The sequence below is a fragment of the Diabrotica virgifera genome, chromosome 7, assembly GCF_917563875.1.
Source record: "Diabrotica virgifera virgifera chromosome 7, PGI_DIABVI_V3a".
In the NCBI taxonomy this organism is placed as follows: Eukaryota; Metazoa; Arthropoda; class Insecta; order Coleoptera; family Chrysomelidae; genus Diabrotica; species Diabrotica virgifera.
Window position 1 is genome coordinate 234,398,520 of NC_065449.1, and position 23,867 is coordinate 234,422,386.

Consider the following 23,867-nt stretch of genomic DNA (forward strand, 5'->3'; position numbering starts at 1 on the left):
AAGTAACATTATTATTATTATATTTATATAACAATGAAAAAATTAAATATTTATATATTTCATTATATATGTATCATTTTTGTAATATTATTTCTTCAGAAATGAGATTTCACATATAAAAGTTTATAGCAATTACAGTGGTAAATAGACTGTATATTATAATGGTAATATTATTAAATTGTTTTCGGTCAAAATTTAATACAAGTTACGTAAAAATTTTCTAAGCGCGCGGATTTGAAGCGAGCCGGGCGATTTGCAAAATTCGGCCGCTCGCAAAAGCACCGATTTTAAAAATAATTTTTAATAATTAAATGTAACTATATTTTATAATAATTTTTATTTTAAGATAATATAAGCCGTTCTTTAGTCAATGACTGTAAAATAATTTCTTAATTGTTATAAATAAAGGCACTACGATTTAAGAAAAAGGAAACAATTATCTCGGCTTCAGTTGGTTGTAGAAAATTTTTATTTTTTTATAAATCTTTGTTTCGTATTCAGCAACAATAATCTGTAAGTTAAAAATTCATAGGATGTAATGTACAGTGCTACTTCAGCTCTAAATATTTATAAAGAAATTTGCCCCCTTATTTTCAAACCCAACATTTAGCTCGGCTTCAGTTGGTCGTAGAAATTTTTTATTTTTTTTAAATCTTCGATTCGTCTTCAGCAACAATAATCTGTAAGTTAAAAACTCATAGGATGTACAGGGCCCCTTCAGCTCTAAATGTTTTTAACGAAATTTGCCCCCTTATTTTCTAACCCAAAAATTAGAGGTTTAAAAATGTTCTACGCATTTATTTACATCAGAATATGAAAATATAACTCTTAAGAAGGAGATTGGATGTTTCACCAACTCTCTACGATTTTTTTCAAAAAGTTATAGCCTTCGACATTTGACCTCTTGGGATAAACAATTTATAATATCTAAGCAACAAATTCGTTAATCGGCCCTCACAATTTTTTTAAGTTTGGAATTGAAAGATCTTCATTTTAAAGCTTTAAAAAATAAAAAAAAAATTTGTACAATAAATAACGCAATTGTAAAAAACGGCCATTTTGGATTTTCGCAGGCTGTTTTGCAATAACCAATAAACGAAATTAAACTTACCATAGCTCAACTTGTAGGTTTTTTAATTTACTACAACTCTCTATTTAAAAGTTTTTCTCTAAAATCAATATCCTAAGCTGCAAAATTAAAAATCTTTGAAAATTGCAAATTTAACAAATGAAAATCGCAATAAAAAAAGCTCACAATATTTTTGGTCAAATTTAGTATAGGTTATTCCTGGCATCGTCCTTTACAACACCTGATACGTTTCAAAAATTCCTGAATTATATCACGTTTTTTTTACCCACAGCCTGGGGTAAAAATGCAGGACAGAAAATCGTGATTGAACTTCTGTATAATATCTTCCAGTCTATTATACCTGCTTATCAATACTCATATTATTACAGAATATTACATAAATAATATTTATTTTATATATTGCAATTAATCACAAAATTCAAGGATTCTGTTTTTCTAACATTGTATTTGTGTAGTATCATGAACCCAGATAAGTGATTTTGCACATTTAAAAATACTTTTGACTACAAAGTATTAATTCATTATTAATCGATAAAATAGAGTAATCGAGTACATTATTTATTATAAGAGGTTTTTCAACAATGATGACTTTTATTTTTCTCTGTTTCAATAGTAATAGATGAACCGATGAATGGTACAAACTAATGTGTCTTTCTTTAATATGGACCTCGTCTCATCATAATTTTTCAACGCAATAATATGTATTACTCATCATCATTCTCTTTGCCTTATCCCTATGCGGGGTCGGCTTCCCTAATTGCGTTTCTCCACACAATTCTATCTTGAGTCATATCAATGTTAATCCCCTTTACCAACATGTCTTCCCTTATCGTCTCCCCCCAGGTCTTCTTTGGCCTTCCTCTCCTACTCCTTCCAGGAATCTGCACTTCAGCTATTCTTCGTATGGAGTGATTAACGTCTCGACGTTGAAAATGACCAAACCATCTTAACCTATGCTCTCTCATTTTGACATCAATTGGTGCCACACCTAGACTTCCCCTAATATACTTATTTCTAATTTTATACTTCTTTGTCACTCCACTCATCCATCTAAGCATTCTCATTTCCACCACATGCATTCGTTGTTCCTCTTTCTTTTTTACTGCCCAACATTCAGTTCCGTGCATCATAGCCGGTCTTATGGCTGTTTTATAGAATTTTCTCCTCAGCTTCATTGGAATTTTTCTGTCACACAACACACCACTCGCTTCTTTCCACTTCATCCATCCAGCCGTAATTCTACTGCACGCATCTCCATCTATTTCTCCATTACTCTGTAATACGGATCCTAGGTAGGTACTTAAAACTATTGCTTTTCACAATCATTTCACCATCCAAAGATACCATTTTATTTGTAGTAACTCCATCTTTAAATGAACATTCCAAATACTCTGTTTTTGTCCTACTAAGTTTTAAATCTTTTTCCTCCAGAGCTTGTCGCCACTGTGCCAGTTTTTGTTCTAAGTCTCTTTCACTATTTCCTATTAACACTACATCATCAGCATACATTAGACACCATGGAATACTACCCTGTAGTTTCGCTGTTATCTGGTCCAAAACTAATGAGAATAAATAAGGACTAAGCACCGAGCCTTAGTGCAATCCTACTTTCACCTGAAATTTATCAGTCTCTCCCACACCTGTCCTAACATTAGTCGTTACTCCCTTATACATATCTCTCTCACAATCTTTACATATTCGCCAGGGACTCCTTTCTTATTGAGTGCCCACCACAGAATCTCTCGAGGAACTCTATCATATGCTTTCTCAAGATCAATGAATACCATATGAGCGTTGGTCTCTTTATTCCTGTATTTTTCCATCAGTTGCCTTACAATGAAAATCGCATCTGTTGTTGATCTGCCCTGCATAAAACCAAATTGATTATCGGATATTTCGGTTTCTTCACGTATCCGTCTATTAATTACTCTCTCCCATATTTGCATGGTGTGGCTAACTAGTTTTATAGCCCTGTATTTTGTGTATTGTTGTATGTCTCCCTTGTTTCTGTAGACAGGTACTAATATACTGCTTCTCCATTCGTCTGGCATTTGTCCAACTTCCATAATTCTATTAAATAGACCTGCTAGCCAACTTATTCCTGTCTCTCCCAATGCTCTCCATACTTCCCCAGGAACATCATCTGGTCCGACTGCTTTTCCTTTCTTTATTTTTTAAAGCGCTTGAGCCACTTCCTCGTTTGTTATTCTTTTAATCATTGCTGTTACTGTCTCCGTTAACTCCACAGGCTGTCTGTCAAATTCTTCATTTATTAAACTGTCAAAATACTTTCTCCATCTCTCTTTGACACCCTTTTCGTGAATTAGTATTTTATTGTTTTCATCTCGGATACATCTAATCTGATTAAAATCTCTTGCTTTCTTTGCTCTTTGTTTGGCTATTTTATATATCTTTGCTTCGCCTTCCCTGGTATCAAGTTGATCGTATAAGTTTGAATACGCTTCTGCTTTAGCTTTTGCTACTGCTACTTTCGCTTCCTTTTTGGCGACCATATAGTTTTGAAGATCTATGTCCGATCTGGTTTCTTGCCACTTTTTATATAATTTTCCCTTCTCTTTTATTTTTCCTTGTACTTCTCTTAACCACCACCAAGTCTCTTTATCCTCAAACTTCTTTCCTGACGTTTTCCCAAGTATTTCAATAGCCGTCTCTCTAATAATATTGGCCATTTTTCTCCAAATTCTGTTAGGGCTTCCTTTCATGTTCCAACATATTTTTTCTACTATTCTTTCCCTGAATAGACCTTCTTTCTCATCTTTTAGCATCCACCACTTTATTTTTTGTGGTCCTCTCCGATATTTTTGTTTAGTTTCGCTTTTTTACTTCGATGTCCAGAACAAGCATTTTATGTTGTTGGCTTATTGTCTCACTAACTATTACCTTGCAGTCCTTGCATTCACGTATGTCTTCTTTCCTTATCATGAAGTAGTCTATTTGGGATTGATGTTGTCCACTTTTTTAGGTAATAAGTTGAGTTTCTCTTTTTCTAAAGAATGTATTAACAATCGCCATATCCAATGCTGTTGCTAATTCTAGCATGTCATTTCCAGCTTCATTTCTAGTTCCAAAGCCTAAACCCCCATGTATTGTTTCATATCCTGTCTTGGCTTGGCCCACATGTTCATTGAAATCACCTCCTATTATAACTTTCTCCTCTGCTGGAATGTCACTCAGTACGTCTCCTAATTGATCATAGAAATCTCTTCTTTCATTCTCACCCACACCTGTTTGAGGAGCATACACACACCACATTCAATACCTCTTTATCAATTACAAATTTCACTGACATCATTTTATCACTCGTTCTTACAACTTCTACTACGTTACCTTTCATTTCACTATCAGCAATTATACCAACTCCATTTCTAGTGTTACTACTCCCTGCATAACACAAATTATATCCATCACCTAGTTCTTTCGCCCTTTGTCTTTTCCACCTAGTTTCTTGAATACAAGCAATTTGAACTCTTCTTCGTTTGAGCGCATCCACTAACTCCAGACTCTTACCTGTAAGACTACCAAGATTCCAAGACCCTATCCTGATTTTTGTAACCTGTAATGGTGTTCCCCCTGAGATAGTCCTCACCCGGAGAACCGAACGGAGGCTCATTTTACTTCCGGAACATTTTACCTCAGGAGATGCCATCATTTCAATATAAGTTTTTTTATTGCATTTGGAGAAGGTCTTTTCATTATTATGGCCTGAAAACATTTTTGGATATTTGATGCCTGAATGCCTTTTCTATCAGCACCATACCCTGCCCTGCACGTTTAGCCAATACACCACCAATGCAACCAAAGTGCAGTATTACCCCACACTCGCCTGCATTTTTCTGTATAGGCCAGGATCCCTACTGTAAGGACTGCCCTATAAGCCATTGTATTGTTGCCCGTATCCCGCCACTAGGAGGCACGTACTTTATTCGGGATACAATAATATTATGTATTACTATGTCATTTAAAAGATTTTAATAACCAAAAATTTGGATATTTTCAGCTACTATCAAGATTTTTTACTGTGATGATCCGACTGGATCGAAAACGTTTTGGAGATTTATATTCATTTGGATAAAAAAAAATTACATCATATTATACAGAGTGTAACAAAAATACAGGTCATAAATTAAATCGCATACTCTCGGACCAAAAATAGTTCGAATGAACTTAACTTACCTTAGTAAAAATATGCACATAAAAAAAGTTATAGCCCTTTGAAGTTACAAAATGAAAATCGATATTTTCGAATATATCGAAAACTATTAGAGATTTATTAATGAAAATAGATATGTGACATTCTTATGGCAGGAGCATCTTAAAGAAAAATTACAATGAAATTTGTGCTCCCCATAAAAATTTTATGGGGGTTTTGTTCCCTTAAACCCCCCAAACTTTTCTGTACGTTCCAATTAAATCATTATTGTGGTACCATTAGTTAAATTCATTATTTTTAAAACTTTTTTGCCTCTTTGTATTTTTTCGACAAGGCACCTTTTATCGAGATATAGCTTCTCTTTTAATACGGTTCAAAATATACCTAAAAATGTAAATCATACATTTTTCATATTATTACCAAGTCTCCATAATCGTACTTAACCATATACAAATATGTGGTAGATTTGAAAAATATTCAAAATATCTCGATAAAAACTGACTTTTCGAAAAAGTACTAAGAGCCAAAAACGTTTTAAAAATATTGTGTTTAAGTAATGGTACTACAATAATAATTTAATTGGAACGTACACAAAAGTTTGGGGGGGTTTAAAGGAACTAAACCCCCATAAAATTTTTATAGGGTGTCCAAATTTCACTATAATTTTTTCTTAAGATGCTACTGTCATAAGAATGCCATACGTCCATTTTCAATAAAAAATCTTTAATAGTTTTCGATATATTGGAAAAAATCGATTTTCATTTTGTAACTTCAAAGGGATGTAACTTTTTTATATGCACATTTGTATTAAGGTAAGTTAGGTTCAATGAAACTATTTTTGGTCCCAAAATATGGGATTAAATGTATGACCTGTATTTTCGTTACACCCTGTATAGGAAGTTTTTACTCCATTGTAAGTAAACTTTATTATAGAGCCAACTACTTGAATTTTCCCTTATTCATTTTTAAATAAAGTAAGTGTATAAAACCATTTATAAGACTTTCAGTCATGTTGGGTACAATTGTACCCATCAATTTGCATGCATATATACAGGAATCTGTTTAAACCAGTTTAAAGAAATATATATTCTATAAGTACTATACTTCCGCGCTTTGTACTCAGATAGCGCATGGTTCGTTATATTCTAAAACAAATAATGTTTAAAAGCAAGATGGCGGCAATTGCATTATTGGCTAGAAGTAAGTGTACTTGTTTCTTCAAATATGAGTTTAAATAAATGTCAATCGCGGTTTATATATCAGTGCAAAGTTGAAATTAATGTTACTTCTTAAATTGTAAATGTATTTTATTGAAATTTTACTTTTTCAAATAGGGAAGTGTACCTCAAATTCGATGGGCACAATAATGATTGTACCCAAAATGATAAGTTTTATTAAATACCTGCAAAAAATATTTAACGGAGAAGGAAATGCTAGAAGAGCCCACAGCTACTTTTACTTTTAAGGTGCAAAAACCCTGGTTGTACAGGAAAATTAAGATGGAAATAGCAGAGGTGCAATGTCTATTTGTGTCTTCAAAAGAAAAAAATTGAATTCTTTTTTTTTCATAATATGAATATGCGCTAGTTTTTAGATTTGTTTTTTTTTAAGTACAAATGTATGTCTTTTTGAATACAAAGGAACCCCTATTTTTTTATAATACACGCATATTTTTATTAATGACAAAAAAGTGTTATATGAACTGTTTCAGATACATTTTAGGCAAAAAATATTTTTTCGTTTACCGAAAAAAAAAAATGATACTGAAACGGATAAAGTAAAGACGTTACGATACAATACATAAACATATTATAATACATAAACATTATAATACACAAACGGATAATACACAAATAAATAATACACAAACACAAAATACTTAGCATTTGATATCAGCTTGAGAGTAAAAATACCACCCTCAAAATTTTTACCGAAAAGTATGGCTATTTGCCTATAGGAACGAGGCCAAGTTTGAAAAATTAAACATATGCGTAAACAATTTTCGGTTGTCAAAACACATGTCAGTATTTTCTGAAATAATCTTTTTTTGTAAACTATTTCCGGGTGGAGACGGCAACGTCGAACAGTAGTTAAATAGCTATTTGTATAACAAGGGAGCAAAGTGCTACTTTTCCTCCCGAGAAATCCGAGAATAAAGATAATTATTCAAGAGAAGAAAGGGCACTTTGCTCCTATGTTATACCTATGATTTTTCCACGTTCCTCAAATAACAAGTCATTTTTTCATTCTTAAATACTTTATATATATATATAACTAACTAACAAAATTTATTAGAGAACTAAAATTAACAAGTAGGTACAGTATAACTGTCAACTGTCAAATATAAGTCAAATTATTAATGTAAACATTGTTAAATCAAAATATCAATTTACTGTTTTTTACCATTATGCAAAATACAGGGTGTTCTATAAGTAAACGTTAAAATGTATACCTACTTACGTAATAGAAAATAGAATATTTTATAGGGGGTCAATAAATTATTTCATCAATGAGGTACCATGACGTCACTTTTACTTTTACTCCCTAGGGAGTAAAAGTACGATTTTGCTCTCTACAATCAGGTCAGGAAAAGTATACTTTCGGCAGAGGTAGGTTTTTTTCATAACAATCAATTCTGGCTTAATCCTATACAGACATATCTAATATTTAACTAACAATTTTTTTAATCACATTTTAGTCACGCTAGTGTTACGAAACATTTGCAATTCTAATAATACCTGTGACAACTTAGCATACTGACTTAAATCCAATTCTTTTGTTAAATATGTTTACGTGATTTTTAAATCAAAGCAGAAAGATATTCCATTGTTATGTAAACAATAATTGTAATTTGTACTTGTATCAATGACATTCCTATCGAGGCATATTTTTGAATATTTTTCGTGTTTTGCGATGATTAATAGACAATTCGAATTATTAATGTATAGTATGCGGCAAAATAAAAAGTACTGAATATTGAAATGTTTACAATTATTTATATATTTAGTATATGTACACGATACAGCATTGTAATCATTATTCACAATGACGTTCCCGATCAAACAGATGTTAAAATGCCCTCTAGCACGAAAAAATCTTAAATTCTAGTCCGCAATTACGAAATGTCAGACAGTAGATCGGTCTTCCTCCCTCAGCATTTCCAATATGTACGCATCAGGTGGCGTTAGGTAACTTAGGTAGAGAATTTAGAAAGTACATATAAAGTTTTAAACGTTGTTATACTACAAATATTCTCATTATATCTTTTTGTTTAATATATTTCATGTATTTATTAATGTTTTAAATAATATGTAATATATTAATAATCCACAAGGAAAAAGTTTTCCTGTAGTTGGCTGTATACCATGTGATACAAAAAACAATAAATCCTGTATAAAAGGTATATTTAAAAAACCCTCAAAAGGGCCACATAAAATTCACATAACTAGTTTTCGACTGGTTTACCAGTCATCATCAGTGCTTACGTGCAATGTACATGCTAGTCACCAAGATGATATTATGCAAAAATATGTGGGTCAAAGCCCAGTGAAAGTAGTCCGTCAAGGAAACATAGGTATAAAATTCTACTTTAAGCCTGGATGTTTAAAATATTATATAATTTGCCCTAGGTAACATCTGAGATCTGGATATGACTTGTTCACATGTTGGAACAGACTTGCCGTCTCACTTCCAACATGTGAACAAGTCATATCCAGATCTCAGATGTTACCTAGGGCAAATTATATAATATTTTAAACATCCAGGCTTAAAGTAGCATTTTATACCTATGTTTCCTTGACCGACTACTTTCACTGGGCTTTGACCCACATATTTTTGTATAATACCATCTTGGTGACTAGCATGTACATTGCACATAAGCACTGATGATGACTGGTAAACCAGTCGAAAACTAGTCATGTGAATTTGATGTGGCTTTTGAGGGTTTTGTAAATATACCTTTTATACAGGATTTATTGTTTTTTTTAATATATTAATGTTTTTTTTAATTAATAAATAAATTTCCTTATTAACATATTTTTCAACAAATTTATATTATGACGTAGGGATTATAAATAAATTAAGTAATAAATTATTTATCTCGCAATAAACTTGATTAAAAATGTATTAGTTTTGGTATTATTAATAATAACCACGTAATATTAACCTAAAAGAATTTTTTATTGGTGACATAAAGACCAGATTATTATTCAAAATATCACAGCGACCTAATACCGCATTATATCAATTACGTTAAACAAACAAATTGGATGATAACTCTTATATTATCGTTAAATAGATCAAATACAATCCAAAATTAAAAAGTACAGTGAACAGAGATGAACTTCAACAGGTAGTGTAATATTACAAAATGCTTTATACAATTTTTCTTTACACGAAAACAAAAACAGTTTGTATAATATATTATATACTAAAAATTTATTACTAAATACTAAAAAGGTTATTTACAATTACAGTGGAACCTCGATAACTCGGATTAATCGGGACCACGACCGATCCGGGTTATCGAAAATCCGAGATAGCCGGAGAATATGGTAAAAATTAATAAAATACGGTATACTTACAGATAAACTCCGTTAGAATTGAAATAACATGAAATATTTTTATAAATATGCACAGTACATATTACCTACTCATTACAATTCTAAAAAAAACACCAAACCCAAACAATACAAGACACACAATACTAAAGACCATTGTTTATAAAAGAATTTTTTAAATAGTCTTTCCTAAACAATGCTGACAGTTTGAAATAAAAAGGAATAGATACTACAGACAGCTGGCTGTTGTTTCTGGGGCGTGTACTATGAGTAATTTTTAATCTCGTGTTCAAATTACACACATAAGTACACGACACAGAGAGTCTAGACACATTATCTCTCAAATATTATATTACATACACTTTTATTGTTGAAAGGATTGTCTGATAATTAACTATTTTGATTGGAAATAAGCCACAACTAAATTGAAAAATACAAAATATTGAAAATCAAAATGTTTATCTGATGAAAATCGGTCCGGGTTAGCCGGACTTCCGGGTTATCGGGGGCCGACTTATCGGGGTTCCACTGTATTGTTTTTAACCATTTTAAAACATTAAACAATGGTAAAAGCTTGTCCATGTCCATGTTTTCATCTCTGTCTCTTGATTGCTGTTGTCCCACAAGTTGTCCGATTACGTTATGTCTACCATCTTGTTTAGGTTATCGCACCATTTTTCAGAGATATTCTTCTTCTTTTTTCACATATGTGACACCTGTGACAAAAGATAATAGAGAATGCAAACTAATGAAAGATAAAAAATTCAAGAGCAGAAAGAAACAATTTGGACAAAAAAAGATATAAGGAATATTATTGGGAAGTTCAAAAGTAAGATTTAATAGAAAACACAGAGGAACTATAGACAGAATACCCATGGAAAAGATAAGATAGAATCCATACAAATGGGCGAATGGGCAAAAATATATGCACTCCCAAACCTTACGAAAACAAGAGACAGATAAACCAAGGTTGCAGATACCTACATCTGAAAACGAAATAAGGAAATCGGTAAAAATGATGATAAATATTAAAGCAGCTCATCCTGGAGACTACCTGCAGAAATGCTGAAACACGCTGGTTCGGTTTATGTAATACAAGAATTAAAATAAATATTTAACAAATGCTAATTTGATGGAAAAATTCAGAAGCAATAACAAGTGGGCGACTTATGCTCAATGCATCATCATCATCCAGGCTCAAAAGACCTCTGCTGAACATAGACATCCTCCTCTTGTTTCCAACCCCTACTATCCTGCGCCGCTCTCATCCAGTTTTACTCTTTTCCTTGTTAACTCCTACTTTTCCTTGCTAACACCCTAGTCTAGTTCTTCTCCTGATATCTTCGTTTTTGATTTTGTTAGGTTCAATGAATAAAAAGATAAACAAAAAAAACCCCAATAATTTTAGAGAAATTTACCATCCACCTTCTGTGGATGGGCTGTAAGTATAACTGATCATTAAAGGGAGGATGGAAAAATAGATGCGAATTTCAGAAGAATTTTTTGAGCTGGACGCACAATGGTAGGGGAGCCCAAGCTGGGATTTTTGCAGTTACTCGAGCGCCTCAGAAAATCACGTGGGAAGAAACCTTGCACCCTGTAAATGTACCACTACCATATAGGAACTCTTAATACAGGGGAAATCGTTGGGGGTCTGAAAAAAAAACTCTATCCTTAGAATATCTCGAAATCGTCAGATTAAATATTGTGGTAAATTAAGTACATGCAAAACAGTGTATAATTCAAAAATCTGACGATTTGAGCAGGGTATAAAGAAATTGGTGAGTCACAAAGTTTTACAAAAAAAAAAGAATATTGTCGTACACACGTATTTTCACAAAAATACGTGTTCACTATTTTTCAAAACTCTATCGAATTATACCAAACACGACCCAAACGGAGAGGGGTGGAGGTATCTTTAAAATCTTAAACATGAGCCCCCATTTTTTATTACAGATTTGGATTCCTTACGTAAAAATAAATAACTTTTATTCGAGACATTGTTTTCGAATTATAAATAGATGGCGATATATAATCGATATATGGTGAAAAGACGATATTTGGAAATGGAAAGTTAAATTAAAAAATGGAAAGTCCCCACTCAAATGGTAAACTTTACTTTTTTGGTTTTAGGACCTAATCTTCACAACCCAATAGGTCCCCATAACGCTCGAGTAATTGCAAATTTAGCGTACTTGAGTCTCCTACTATACGTACTGATAGTATAGCTTCTTTAAAACAGCTCATACAAAAAACAACAGCTCGTCTTCTTTTTCAGGTGCCATCTCCGCTACGGAGGTTGGCAATTATCATAGCTATTTTAATTTTTGAGGCATTAGCTCTAAATAGTTGTTTTGAGCTGCATCCAAACCATTCTCTCAGGTTCTTCAGCCATGAAATTCGTCTTCTTCCGATGCTTCTGCCATCTATCTTTCATTGCATTATGAGTCGCAGGATGCCATACTTCTCGCCCCGCATCACATGTCCGGGATACTGTAGTTTTCTTTCTTTAATTGTAAGTTCAACTACCTTCTCTTTACCTATTCTTCTCAGTACTTCGTTGTTCGTAAATCTATCTACCCAGGAAACCCTAATAATTCTTCTATAGGTCAACATTTTAAAGGCGTTAAGTCGTCTCAATGTCTCTACATTTAACGTCCATGATTCCTCTCCATAGTAGAGCACACTGTATACATAACATTTTGTTAGGCGTACTTTAAGAGCTAATGTTAAATCTTTGCTACATAGAACCTTTTTCATTTTCATAAAATTAGAACGTGCATTTTCGATTCTGACTTTGATTTCTGCAGTGTAGTCATTATTTTCTGTTATAAGTGTTCCTAGGTAAGTTTAATTTTTTACTCTTTCGATCTGCTGGCCCTCTACTATCAAGATTTCGTTATTATTATGGTTGTTTTTACTAATTTTCATAAAGTTCGTCCTTTTGATATTGAGAGAGAGATATTCCCTACTACACATTACTATTTTACTCATGAGTCTTTGCAGGCCTTGTAAACTATCGACTATTATTATTGTATCATCTGCTTATCTGATGTTGCTAACTAAGACTCCATTTATGCCGACTGCATCTTCCAGAGTTTCTCGCATTACCTCTTCAGAATAAGCGTTAAATAATAGAGGCGGTAGTATGCAGCCTTGCCTGGCTCCTCTCTTTATTTCCATTTCTTCAGATGTTTCTTCTTCAATTCTTACTATTGCTCGCTGATTTTAATAGAGGTGTGTTATTAGTCTTAAATCTCTTTCATCTATGTTTTTAGTTTTCGGAAATTCCATGAGTCGATCATGTTTTACTTTATCAATCGCTTTATTGTAGTCTATAAAACAGACGTAAAGAGAACGGTTAACATCCAAACATCTCTGTGTCAGCACGTTGAAGGAGAATAATGCCTCTCTGGTACCCATACCATTGCGGAACCCATATTGAGCGTCACTAATATCCAGCTCCAGCTTACCAGCTTAGAGTGTATTCTGGCGTGGATAATTTTCAGCAGAATTTTTAAGGTATGTGACATTAAGCTTATGGTTCGGTAGTCACTGCATTCAGTGGCAGTCACTTTCTTTGGCAAACACACAAATGCTGATGTCAGCATTTCTCTAGGGATGATTCCCGTAGTATAGATAGCGTTGAACAGTTCTACTATTATATTATGTCCAGGTTTTTTTCGTTTACCAACTTTACCAGCTCGCTAGGTAATTCATCTGGACCAGAAGATTTATTGGTTTTCATAGTTTGCCTGACTAACCTCTGATTTGGTTATCTCATACAACAGCTCATACAACAACAAAATTACTTCGGAATGGACATGTGGATAGGATGGCCGAGATAAAATTAGAAAAAGGAAACCAATAATAGAAAGCGGAAAAGACATCGTTCTGGATTACAGTGGAATGGATAAATAAAAACAGCCATCCATCGTAAAAGAGACCTCCCAGAAGAAGAAATAAATGATAAGAAGAAAAATAGTGATTGGGATGTGGTAAACGACAAACAGAACGTGGTGTGGTGTAAAGTTACTGACGAGTAGTAAGTAAATAATACAATGGTTATTAATAAATATCATGAATAGGGAGCGGATATATATGCGGACAATTTTGATGAAATATGCTCATACATATGAAGCAAAAACTTCGAAATATGCGCAAGATATGCACAATAATTACAAAGAGTGCGCATTTTGAGATACTGCATATTTATCTACAATAAAATAAATAAATAAGCAAAAAATAAATGTATCCATTTTCCACAAACTTCTTATTTTTTTTTATGGTATCGTTATAAACTTGAAGTAGGTACGTAATTTTTTCTCAATGTAATTACATCGGGAACACTTTTGTTGGAATATATTTTCAAAAACCTTTTAAACATAGGATTTTCCAGTTTTTAAAAGGTATGTTTGCACAAATCATCGCTTCGCATAAATCCGAATTAAAGGGTACCCCCCGTTAAGATAGGCAAAATGCCCTCACTCCCAGATTTCAATATATTTATTTTTTTTACGTTCTATGCAATTAAAAAATGAGATAACGCGGATTTTTAGATCGCCACCCCCCCTTACCCCTCCCCCCACAGCCAAAAAAGTAGATTTTTAGATTTAATTTTTTTTAGTTGGGTTGCAATTGATTTACAAATTTCAAAAAATTCACACATATATCTGATACTTTTACAAAACATTTCCATTTTTTTATGGACCCGTAGGTCGAGTGTACATAACCTCAAAATTTTTTTTAACTTTTTTAAAGCTTATAACTTTTTCTTGGAGGGGGCTGCAGGTCCAATTTTTTTTGAATTTTGTGTATTTTATCAAGAGCTATCTCTCTGATTTTTTTCAGATTTTTACGTCAGGTGCGCCATCTTGAAAAATCCGGAAAACTGTTTTTTAGGGGGTTTTTGGGGATTTTCTCCATTTTATAGACCAAATAATAGATCAACTCAAGGTTTTGTTAATAGACTATGTAGAATTTGAAATAACTGAGTATTTTAGGACTATCAAAAATTGGGCAAAACACCCCAAGCCCCCCAAAAACCATGTTTTTTTAAGTTATATAAGGGTTTTTGTTGGCTTAATGATATTTTTTAAGGTCGATACAGCCTAAAAATTTTGAATTTTTTTCATTTTTTTACTTTAAGTGATTAAAAAATAAGACTCATCGCATTTTTAGCCCACCAACCCCCCCCCCCCCTGCCCCCACAAAAACGTCATTTCTTTTATTTTTTTATTTAGTTAAAGTTTTGTAAGGGTTTTGCGGGTCTAATCATATTTTTTGAGGTCGATACAGCCTGAATATTTTTTTTATTTTTTTACGTTCTATGTGATTAAAAAATTATGACACACCGCAATTTTAGCCCACTTCCCCTATTACCCCTCCCCACAGCCAAAAACGTAAATTTTTCGATTTTATTTTTTTAAGTTGGCCTGCAATTAAATCGAAAATGTTGTTCTAAAGCTATTTCTTTGTAGCATTTTTGTAATTAACTATTCTAAATGGGAAATAAGCCACAATTTAACTAAAAAATGATTTTATTTTCCATCTGTAATGCGTTAGAGAGAATTCGATAATCTGTGACGCACTGAAGAAAGGGTTCGGGGCGATCTATATAAATAAGTCAGATTAAATTAAATTATTAGATATTTATAAGATAAGATTTTTTACCAAGCTACATTTTTGTTTAATTTATTAATATTTTGTATTTTTACAACGTGGTGGACGTCGAAACCTTAATAAAATCATTTTTTAGTTAAATTGTGGTTTATTTCCCATTTAGAATAGTTAATAATTATTAAATTATAAATTACAAAAGTACATTTTAATATATCATACTTCTTGAAGTTTTGTGAATCAAAACATTTTGTCCTTTGTTCATTAGTTTGTATTTAGTAGGTACCCTAATATTACCTTACATTATACATATTCTAATTATTCAAACATCTGCTTGTACCATCTACATAACCTATATGTATCTCTGCCTATAATGACACTTTGCTTCACGTTTACTGCCACATAAAACACCATAAAAAGAATGAGGAAAGTATTACCAAAGAATATATAGCTCCGTATAGGTATATTCATAGAGTATTCGGAGAGTTATATTCGTTGGTATTACACTTAACAGTTCTAAAGTCTTCATCGCTGTCTTCGTCTATTACAGGTATAACATCTGTATTGTCAAACAGTTTTGCAAGACATTCTGCTGGCATGATGATTTTTGTAGAATATCTTCCATGTCATAAATAGTATACTATGGCAGCTACATGCGAACAACAGAACAGCCTATGGTTATGTTGCCGATTGCGCAACTCGCATCTACAAGATATATACAAGAGATACTTTCCCTTTCCCCTTTCCTCGTTTGCCTTCTTTTTGCTCTGACGTTGTATACATATTGTTTGCAAAATTTTTAATTTTTTAATGTGTACTTAATAACTGTAAAATTATATTAAGTAGTATAACTCACGCCATTTACTTGGTGTCTGTTTCTGTTTTTGTTTTGTTTGTAGTTTTTTACTATTTTTTGTTTTTTATTGTATTTTTTATTTTGTATAAGCTTTGTCCACAAATTGTTAAAATTTTTTGACAATAAAGCATACCTTACATAGATATATATTGTTTAATGTTTTCCAAACCATCTACATTTGGCTCATAATGCAAATAGTCCACGACGTATGCTTGTCCCCATTAGGTAAATTATTCCGATTCGTTTTTTTGCACAAACTTACTCAAAAACAGGTCCTTTAAACAAATTCACCTGTACCGCGGTCGGAAAATTGTTTAAACAATTTTTTAAACGAATTCAAAAAATCAATTTTTTCACTTCGGACAAATCTGTTTTAGATTATCTGGATCAACCTGAACAAAAAAGGTCTCTTGTGATCTTGCTCTAAAATTGACTGTTGTCGAGTTACACGCGATTTACAATTTGAAAAACGCGAAAATGGCCATATTCAAGGCTTAATAACTCGATTAAAAATTATTATTAGGAAAGTCAGAAAGTGACCAACTCATAGTTTAAGGCCCCCCTACAAGAGCCTGAAGAAATTTTTGTCATTATTTTATTACTAACTATTAATTTTAATAATTGAAAATGAGCGCTAAGCACGTATTGAGGCGGTCGTCCACGAGAGAGATGTACAATTCATTGGACGTTCTAAAAAATTTCGAAAAACAAGTATCGATCGAAGTCAAAAATACGTTTTAAAAAAATAAAAAAGGAATTTTGAGGTTATGTGTACACTTGACCTACGGGTCTATAAAAATAGATATGTTTTTTAGAAGCCTCATAAAATGTTTAAATTAATTGCAACTTAACTAAATAAAAAAAATAGAAGAATTGTCGTTTTTGTGGGGACAGGGGGAGGGGGTGGTGGACTAAAAATGCGATGAGTCTTATTTTTTAATCACATATAAAGTAAAAAAATGAAAAAAATTCAAAATTTTTAGGCTGTATCGACCTCAAAAAAGATCATTAAGCCAACAAAAACCCTTATATAACTTAAAAAACATGGTTTTTGGGGGGCTTGGGGTGTTTTGTCCAATTTTTGATAGTCCTAAGATACTCAGTTATTTCAAATTCTACATAATCTATTAACAAAACCTTGAGTTGATCTATGTTGCAGTCTATAAAATGGAGAAAATCCCCAAAAACCCCCTAAAAAACAGTTTTCCGGATTTTTCAAGATGGCGCACCTGACGGAAAAATCTGAAAAAAATCAGAGAGATAGCTTTTGAAAAAATACACAAAATGCAAAAAAAAACTGGACCTGCAGCCCCCTCCAAGAAAAAGTTATAAGCTTTAAAAAGTTAAAAAAATTTTTGAGTTTATGTACACTCGACCTAGGGGTCCATAAAAAATGGACATGTTTTGTAAAAGTCTCAGATACATGTGTGAATTTTTTGAAATTTTTAAATCAATTGCAACCCAACTAAAAAAAAATAAATCTAAAAATCTACCTTTTTGGGCTGTGGGGGGAGGGGTAAGGGGGGTGGCGACCTAAAAATCCGCGTTATCTCATTTTTTAATTGCATAGAACGTAAAAAAATAAATATATTGAATTCTGGGAGTGAGGGCATTTTGCCTATCTTAACGGGGGGTTCCCTTTATATTGTTTAGCTGAAGTCATCAACGATTGCCTATTATCAATAGGTAACTGATCAACTTTCGATTCGCTCATCTTCTTGCATTTTGACTTATGTAGTTCTCTCCCGACGTGATGTGTATCCAAAAATTTTCGCTGAGATGGTATCTACGACAATAACACAGATTTTTTCAAACTCTTTAAACTTAAAATGTTGAGGAAGCAGCCAGATATTATTTATTAAAGAAAAAAAAAGGAAGAAAAAAAATTTTAAACTCATCATTTTACTACATGCTTTGCAGAATAGTTTTCTATTGGTGTAAAGAAGCTGGGAATAGGTTCTGATCCTCGAATAAACCAGGCTAGAATCTTTCGGCCTATTGCACTATTCACATAAAGAAGTACTTTTATACAAAAAATTAAGCATTCGCATTGACTGAATAAAGGTTACTAATTTTACTGATTTACGGAATCTGATCTAAATCTAGTAAAACGATGTTTGGATGTGTAAATATTGTCTTAACAATGGGGTATTTAACATCCTACAATCATTTTATGACTGCGTACTATACGCACTTTGTGGGTAAAGATCTTGTGTTTTCTAAGAAAAACCTAAAAGGTAGTAAATGAGCCGACTTGAGGTAGTTCCCGAAAATATATTATGACAGCATGTGCGGGGTAATATTTTGTGTCCAATTAAAAAAATTAGAATTTTTTCGTTTGGACAAAAATGTTTTTAAATAGACACATAATATGAACGTTTCTTTAAAAGTATGCAAACTTTGGTAAAGTTTTCAAATAAGCGAAATATGCAAGCAATATGCATTTAGCATAAAATCCGCTCCCTATAGTCTAAGAGCTGGGAGCGGATTTTGTGCGTGATAAGTAATATGGAAAAACTATACGGGCATATGTTGAACTAGTTGTGTAGATTACTTTCTCCAACGGCCGGAAAACAGAGTTGGGGCCGAGGGTAAATATAAGGGGTCAAAGTCGCGGTTTTTATTATTTTTCTTGTGACGCTCTTGATAGGGATAGTGCACCAAAATTTGGGAATAAGTAGGTCATGACGTAGCTAATTAAAATCTTCAGGGGCGGAAACCTGCGTAGCCGACAAAGGGGTGGGGGAAGGGCTGAATATAAAAATTATAATTAGGTTTTTGTGACGTTCCTGATCGAGATAGTGCACCAAAATTTGGGAATAAGTAGACCATGACATAACTAAGTTAAATCCCCAGAGCCGGAAACCAGAGTGGGGGACGAGGGTAGTAATAAGGGGTCAAAATCGCGGTTATTACTATTTTTTTTTCTGACACTCATGATCGAGATAGTGCACCAAAATTTGGGAATAACTAGTTCATGACGTAACTAAGTAAAATCTCTAAGGGCGAACGCTGCCTGTCCGACAAAGGGGTGGGGGCAGGGGTGAATATATAAATTATAAGTGGTTTTTTGTGATGTTCGTGATCGAGATAGTGCCCCAAAATTTGGGAATAAGTAGATTATGGCATAACTAAGTAAAATCTCCAGGGGTGGAACGCTGTGTGGGGGACAAATGGGTGGGGGCAGAGGTGAATATAAAAATTATAAGGGTTTTTTGTGACGTTCGTAACCGAGATAGTACACCAAACTTTGGCAATAAGTAGATCATGACATAACTAACTAAAACCTCCATGGGCGGAACGCTACTTGGGTATAAAGGGGTGGTGGGTAGGGTTAAATATACAAATATAGGGGTTTTTTGTGAGCTTCGTTAACGAGATAGTGTACCGAAATTTGAGAATAAGTAGATCATGAAAAAACTAAATAAAATCTCCAGGGGCGGACAAGGGTGAATACGCAAAATTTTTGGGTTATGGTCGTCATCGAGAATATGTCCGTAACTTGCACAATTGATTCATGGTAGAATCAAAATCCAAACGGGCGGACAGCTAGGTGGGGTCAGCTAGCTTTTTTAAAAACGGTGTCACAATATTTTCATAAAAAATATAAAGAAAAAATTAAAATTTCTTATCATTTTCAAAAAATTTTTATAACATTGATTTATGCAAATAATTATAATTATTGTATTATATACATGTGCATATATGTATAATTATTGTAATAAGTATTGTAAGTATTAGGAAGCTACATCAGTGTGTCATTAATATTAATTCGAGCAAAATTTTGCTGCACCGTTTTTCGAAAGTTTTGCGAACCTTTAATAACAGTACGTCGGAAGTAGGTGACACTATCAAAGACGAAAGCACAATATTGTAATAATAGGCATTGTGATAACATCTTGTCAGTTAAGTTCGACTTCTTGTTATAGATAAACGATTTTAGTAGTTCCAATGTGACAGAAATGCAGGCATGGGATAAAAATTTTATTCGAAAAAACTGTAATTTTTTGTTCTCCTTTTATTTAATTATTAATTACATAAGCGTAATTATGAGCGTTAAAAAAAAACCGCTAATTTGACCCCTTATAACTACCCTCGTCCCCTACTCTGGTTTCCGGCTCTGGGGATTCTACTTAGTTATGTAATGATCTACTTATTCCCAAATTTTGGTGCACTATCTCCATCAGGAACGTTACAAAAAACCCATTATAATTTTTATATTCACACCTGTCTCCACCCCTTTGTCGGCCACGCAGCGTTCCACCCCTGGAGATTTTAATTACCTACGTCATGGCCTACTTATTCCCAAATTTTGGTGCACTATGTCGATCATGAATGTCAGAAAAAAAAAATAATAAAAACCGCGACTTTGAACCCTTATAACTATCCTCGTCTTCCACTCTGATTTCCGGCTTTGGGAATTTTACTTAGTTAGGTCATGGCCTACTTATTCCCAAATTTTGGTGCACTATCTCGATCAGGAACGTCACAAAAAACCCCTTTTAATTTTTATATTCACCCCTGTCCCCACCCCTTTGTCGGCCACGCAGCGTTCCGTCGCTGGAGATTTTAATTCGTTGCGTCATGGCCTACTTATTCCCATATTTTGGTGCACTTTCTCGATCATGAGCGTCACAAAAAAAAATAAAAACCGCGAATTTAATCCCTTATAACTACCCTCGTCCCCCAATCTGGTTTCCGGCTCTGGGGATTTTACTTAGTTACGTCATGGTCTACTTATTCCCAAATTTTGGTGTACTATCTCGATCAGGAACGTCACAAAAAACCCAATTATAATTTTTATATTCACCTTTTCCCCCATCCCTTTCTCGGCCACGCAGGTTTTCGCCCCTGGAGATTTTAATTGGTTACGTCATGACCTACTTATTCCCAAATTTTGGTGCACTATCTCTATTAAGAGCGTCACAAAAAAAATAATATAAACCGCGACTTTGACCCCTTATATCTACCCTCAGCCCCAACTCTGGTTTCCGGCCGTTGGGGAAAGTAATGTACATAACTAGTTTAACATATCCCCATATAGATTTTCCATGTTACTTATCACGCACAAAATCCGCTTCTATCTCTTCGACTACTAGTCATGAAACTGTATTTATTACGAGAAATATGATAATACTTTTGTAATGCACTCTAAAATTGAAGACTACAAGAAAACTTGTATTCCGACAAACAATATTTACTTTGCTTAATATTTTCTGCACGCATTACTTGACATAATCATTTCTAAATTTAGTTCCATATCTAACGCTACGACTATCTAACAATTGTTCTATAAATACTCGAAATTGAAACATTGGTTACGGTACTGTATTACGATGTCACTGGTAGAGTAAAAGCACGAAAAATTTCGTAAGGCAGGTTAAATTTTAACCTTTTGTCAGTCAAGCATATCCGGCTACAATGAATAAAATTAATGAGTTCAAGGAGCTTATTAGGGACTATATTGGGCCTAGTAAGAGTGTGGTAGATACAAAAGTGAGCAATGTTACAGCACCGGGAGAGAATTACATGAGTGAAATTATTCGGATTAACGTTACTCTAAAAAATGATACTACGGGGAAAGAAGAAGAGTTGTCCATGGTGGCGAAATTGGTGATTGATGCTGAGATTGTTAATGGAGGAACCACAGCCATAATCACCAAGAATGAAGTGGTGTTTTATAAAGAAGTGATTCCTGTTATACAGGAATTTCAGAGAAGACATAATTTGCCGGTTCTAGATTTATTTCCAAAGTTTATAGCGGGTAGGCTTAATCTCAACGGTAGCGATGTAGCTGACACAGATGCTGTTTTGATTTTGGAGGATTTATCACCAGCAGGTAAATTGTTTTTTTATTTGTATTATACATTTTTAACAAGAAGAAAATCTCATCGCTTTTTTATAGCCTTGGTAGATTAGTAAAAACTTAAGTTAAAGTTTGTGGGTTCACCACCCTTCTACCAAAAGGGCTATCTTGAAAAAATTGGTGCAAAGAGTTTTCGCGCCGTATCTCGTAAACTGACAACCCTACAAAAAATTTATATACCATTATTTTATAACAAATTGAATTGTCTACAACATTATTCCATTATATTTTTTTCTTAAAATGGAAAACCAAAAAGTTGTAAACAAAAATAATTGAAAATTTTTGAAAAAATTTTCTTTTCGGCATTATTATTTTTCTGATCATTTTATAATAAAATAACAACAGAGCAATTTTATTGAGGGTTGTTAAGCGAATAAGGCTTATAGGTAATTGATTATGTACTACAGAAAGGAACTACAACATTAACGGGGTTTTATTATTTCATATGGTCAAATATGAAAAAACCGCGGAGTGCTACCATTTAAAGGGGTGCATTTTTGAGAAATGGGTGAATTAGTCCCTGGGCACAGGTTACATTACGGTGAGTTCTATGCACTTTTGGTACAAAAACGTCTACATAAAAATTGTTCCTGGTTAAATTTCCTATCTAAATATAACTTTTTAAAGTCAAAGATATTTTTCTTTACAAAAATTTATTCAAAAGAAAAAGCACAAAGAAACCCAAAAGAAAGAAATTTTGCTTTTTTTTTCCATAACTTTTTTCCACGGGGATACAGGTATAGATATTGCTTCACAGAAAAATACTTACATATTTTCTCTTTAAAATGATGTACGGTAGAGGTCATTAGGATTTACAGTTTTCGAAATATGATTTTTCAAATTTCGCCACTCACAGCAATTTTGGGCAATATTCCTTGTTATTTCGCAAATATTGTTCTGTAACTTTTTTCTACGTTACTTTAGGCATATGCGATGGGACATGTAAGAGGAATAGAAATCAATTACCTTTAAAATGTTCTACTGTATAATGTTGTACGACTTCTTTTAAAGAGGTTATCTTTTTGAAGATTTTATACTTTTAACGTGTGTTTATATTTTTTACGATTATTTTTTAAATTTCCCATTATAACTTTCTTTTTCTACATTTAGATATATATTTTATAATAAAAAGAAATCTTATTATGTTTACTTTAAAATGGTGTATTACAAAAAATTCTAGGATTATTTTTGAATAAGATATGCTTTTTCAAAATGTAATAAGTACTTGCAACGATTTTTGATTTTAGGATTATTTTTTAAATTTCTCATTATAACTTTTTTATGTGATTGTGTGTTATGATTGAATCTTATTTTTTATAGGTAATACTTTGGATCCACTTGACTCGGCCGGGCAAACTTGAAAAGCTGGATTAATTCCATTAATTCCACAGTCAAAGCTCCTACACCACAAGCTTTGCTTGAAAAAATAGCATGTAAATGTACCAAAGGATGTACAAAAAACTGCGGTTGTAGGAAGATAGGAATTAGTTGTCCAATATTCTGCAAAGGGTGCATGTGCATGGGTACTAATTTTGGGAACTGAGATAGTTCTGAGGTGACTGAGATAACTGAGGTGTCAGAGGAAGATATTGAAGCTAATGCTAACGAAGAGATGGACTTTGATTTTGAAAATTTTTTAAATGTCAACGTTTAAATAATTTTAACTAAAGTGATGTTTTCTAAGACTAATGTTTGATGATGATGTA

At 33.0% G+C, this 23,867-nt stretch overlaps 2 protein-coding genes across 2 annotated transcripts in view; one reads left to right on the forward strand and one right to left on the reverse strand.

Annotated features, from left to right (window-relative positions):
• LOC114348105 (uncharacterized) overlaps positions 1–23,867 on the reverse strand; it is a 300,717-nt gene that overhangs the window by 49,977 nt on the left and 226,873 nt on the right. The window lies entirely within an intron of this gene.
• LOC114325692 (uncharacterized) overlaps positions 21,597–23,867 on the forward strand; it is a 357,661-nt gene continuing 355,390 nt past the window's right edge. The window contains exon 1 of the mRNA XM_050657110.1: positions 21,597–22,134. Within this exon, the coding sequence (XP_050513067.1) occupies positions 21,717–22,134 (418 nt within the window). The 5' untranslated portion in view covers positions 21,597–21,716. The remainder of the gene's footprint in view (positions 22,135–23,867) is intronic.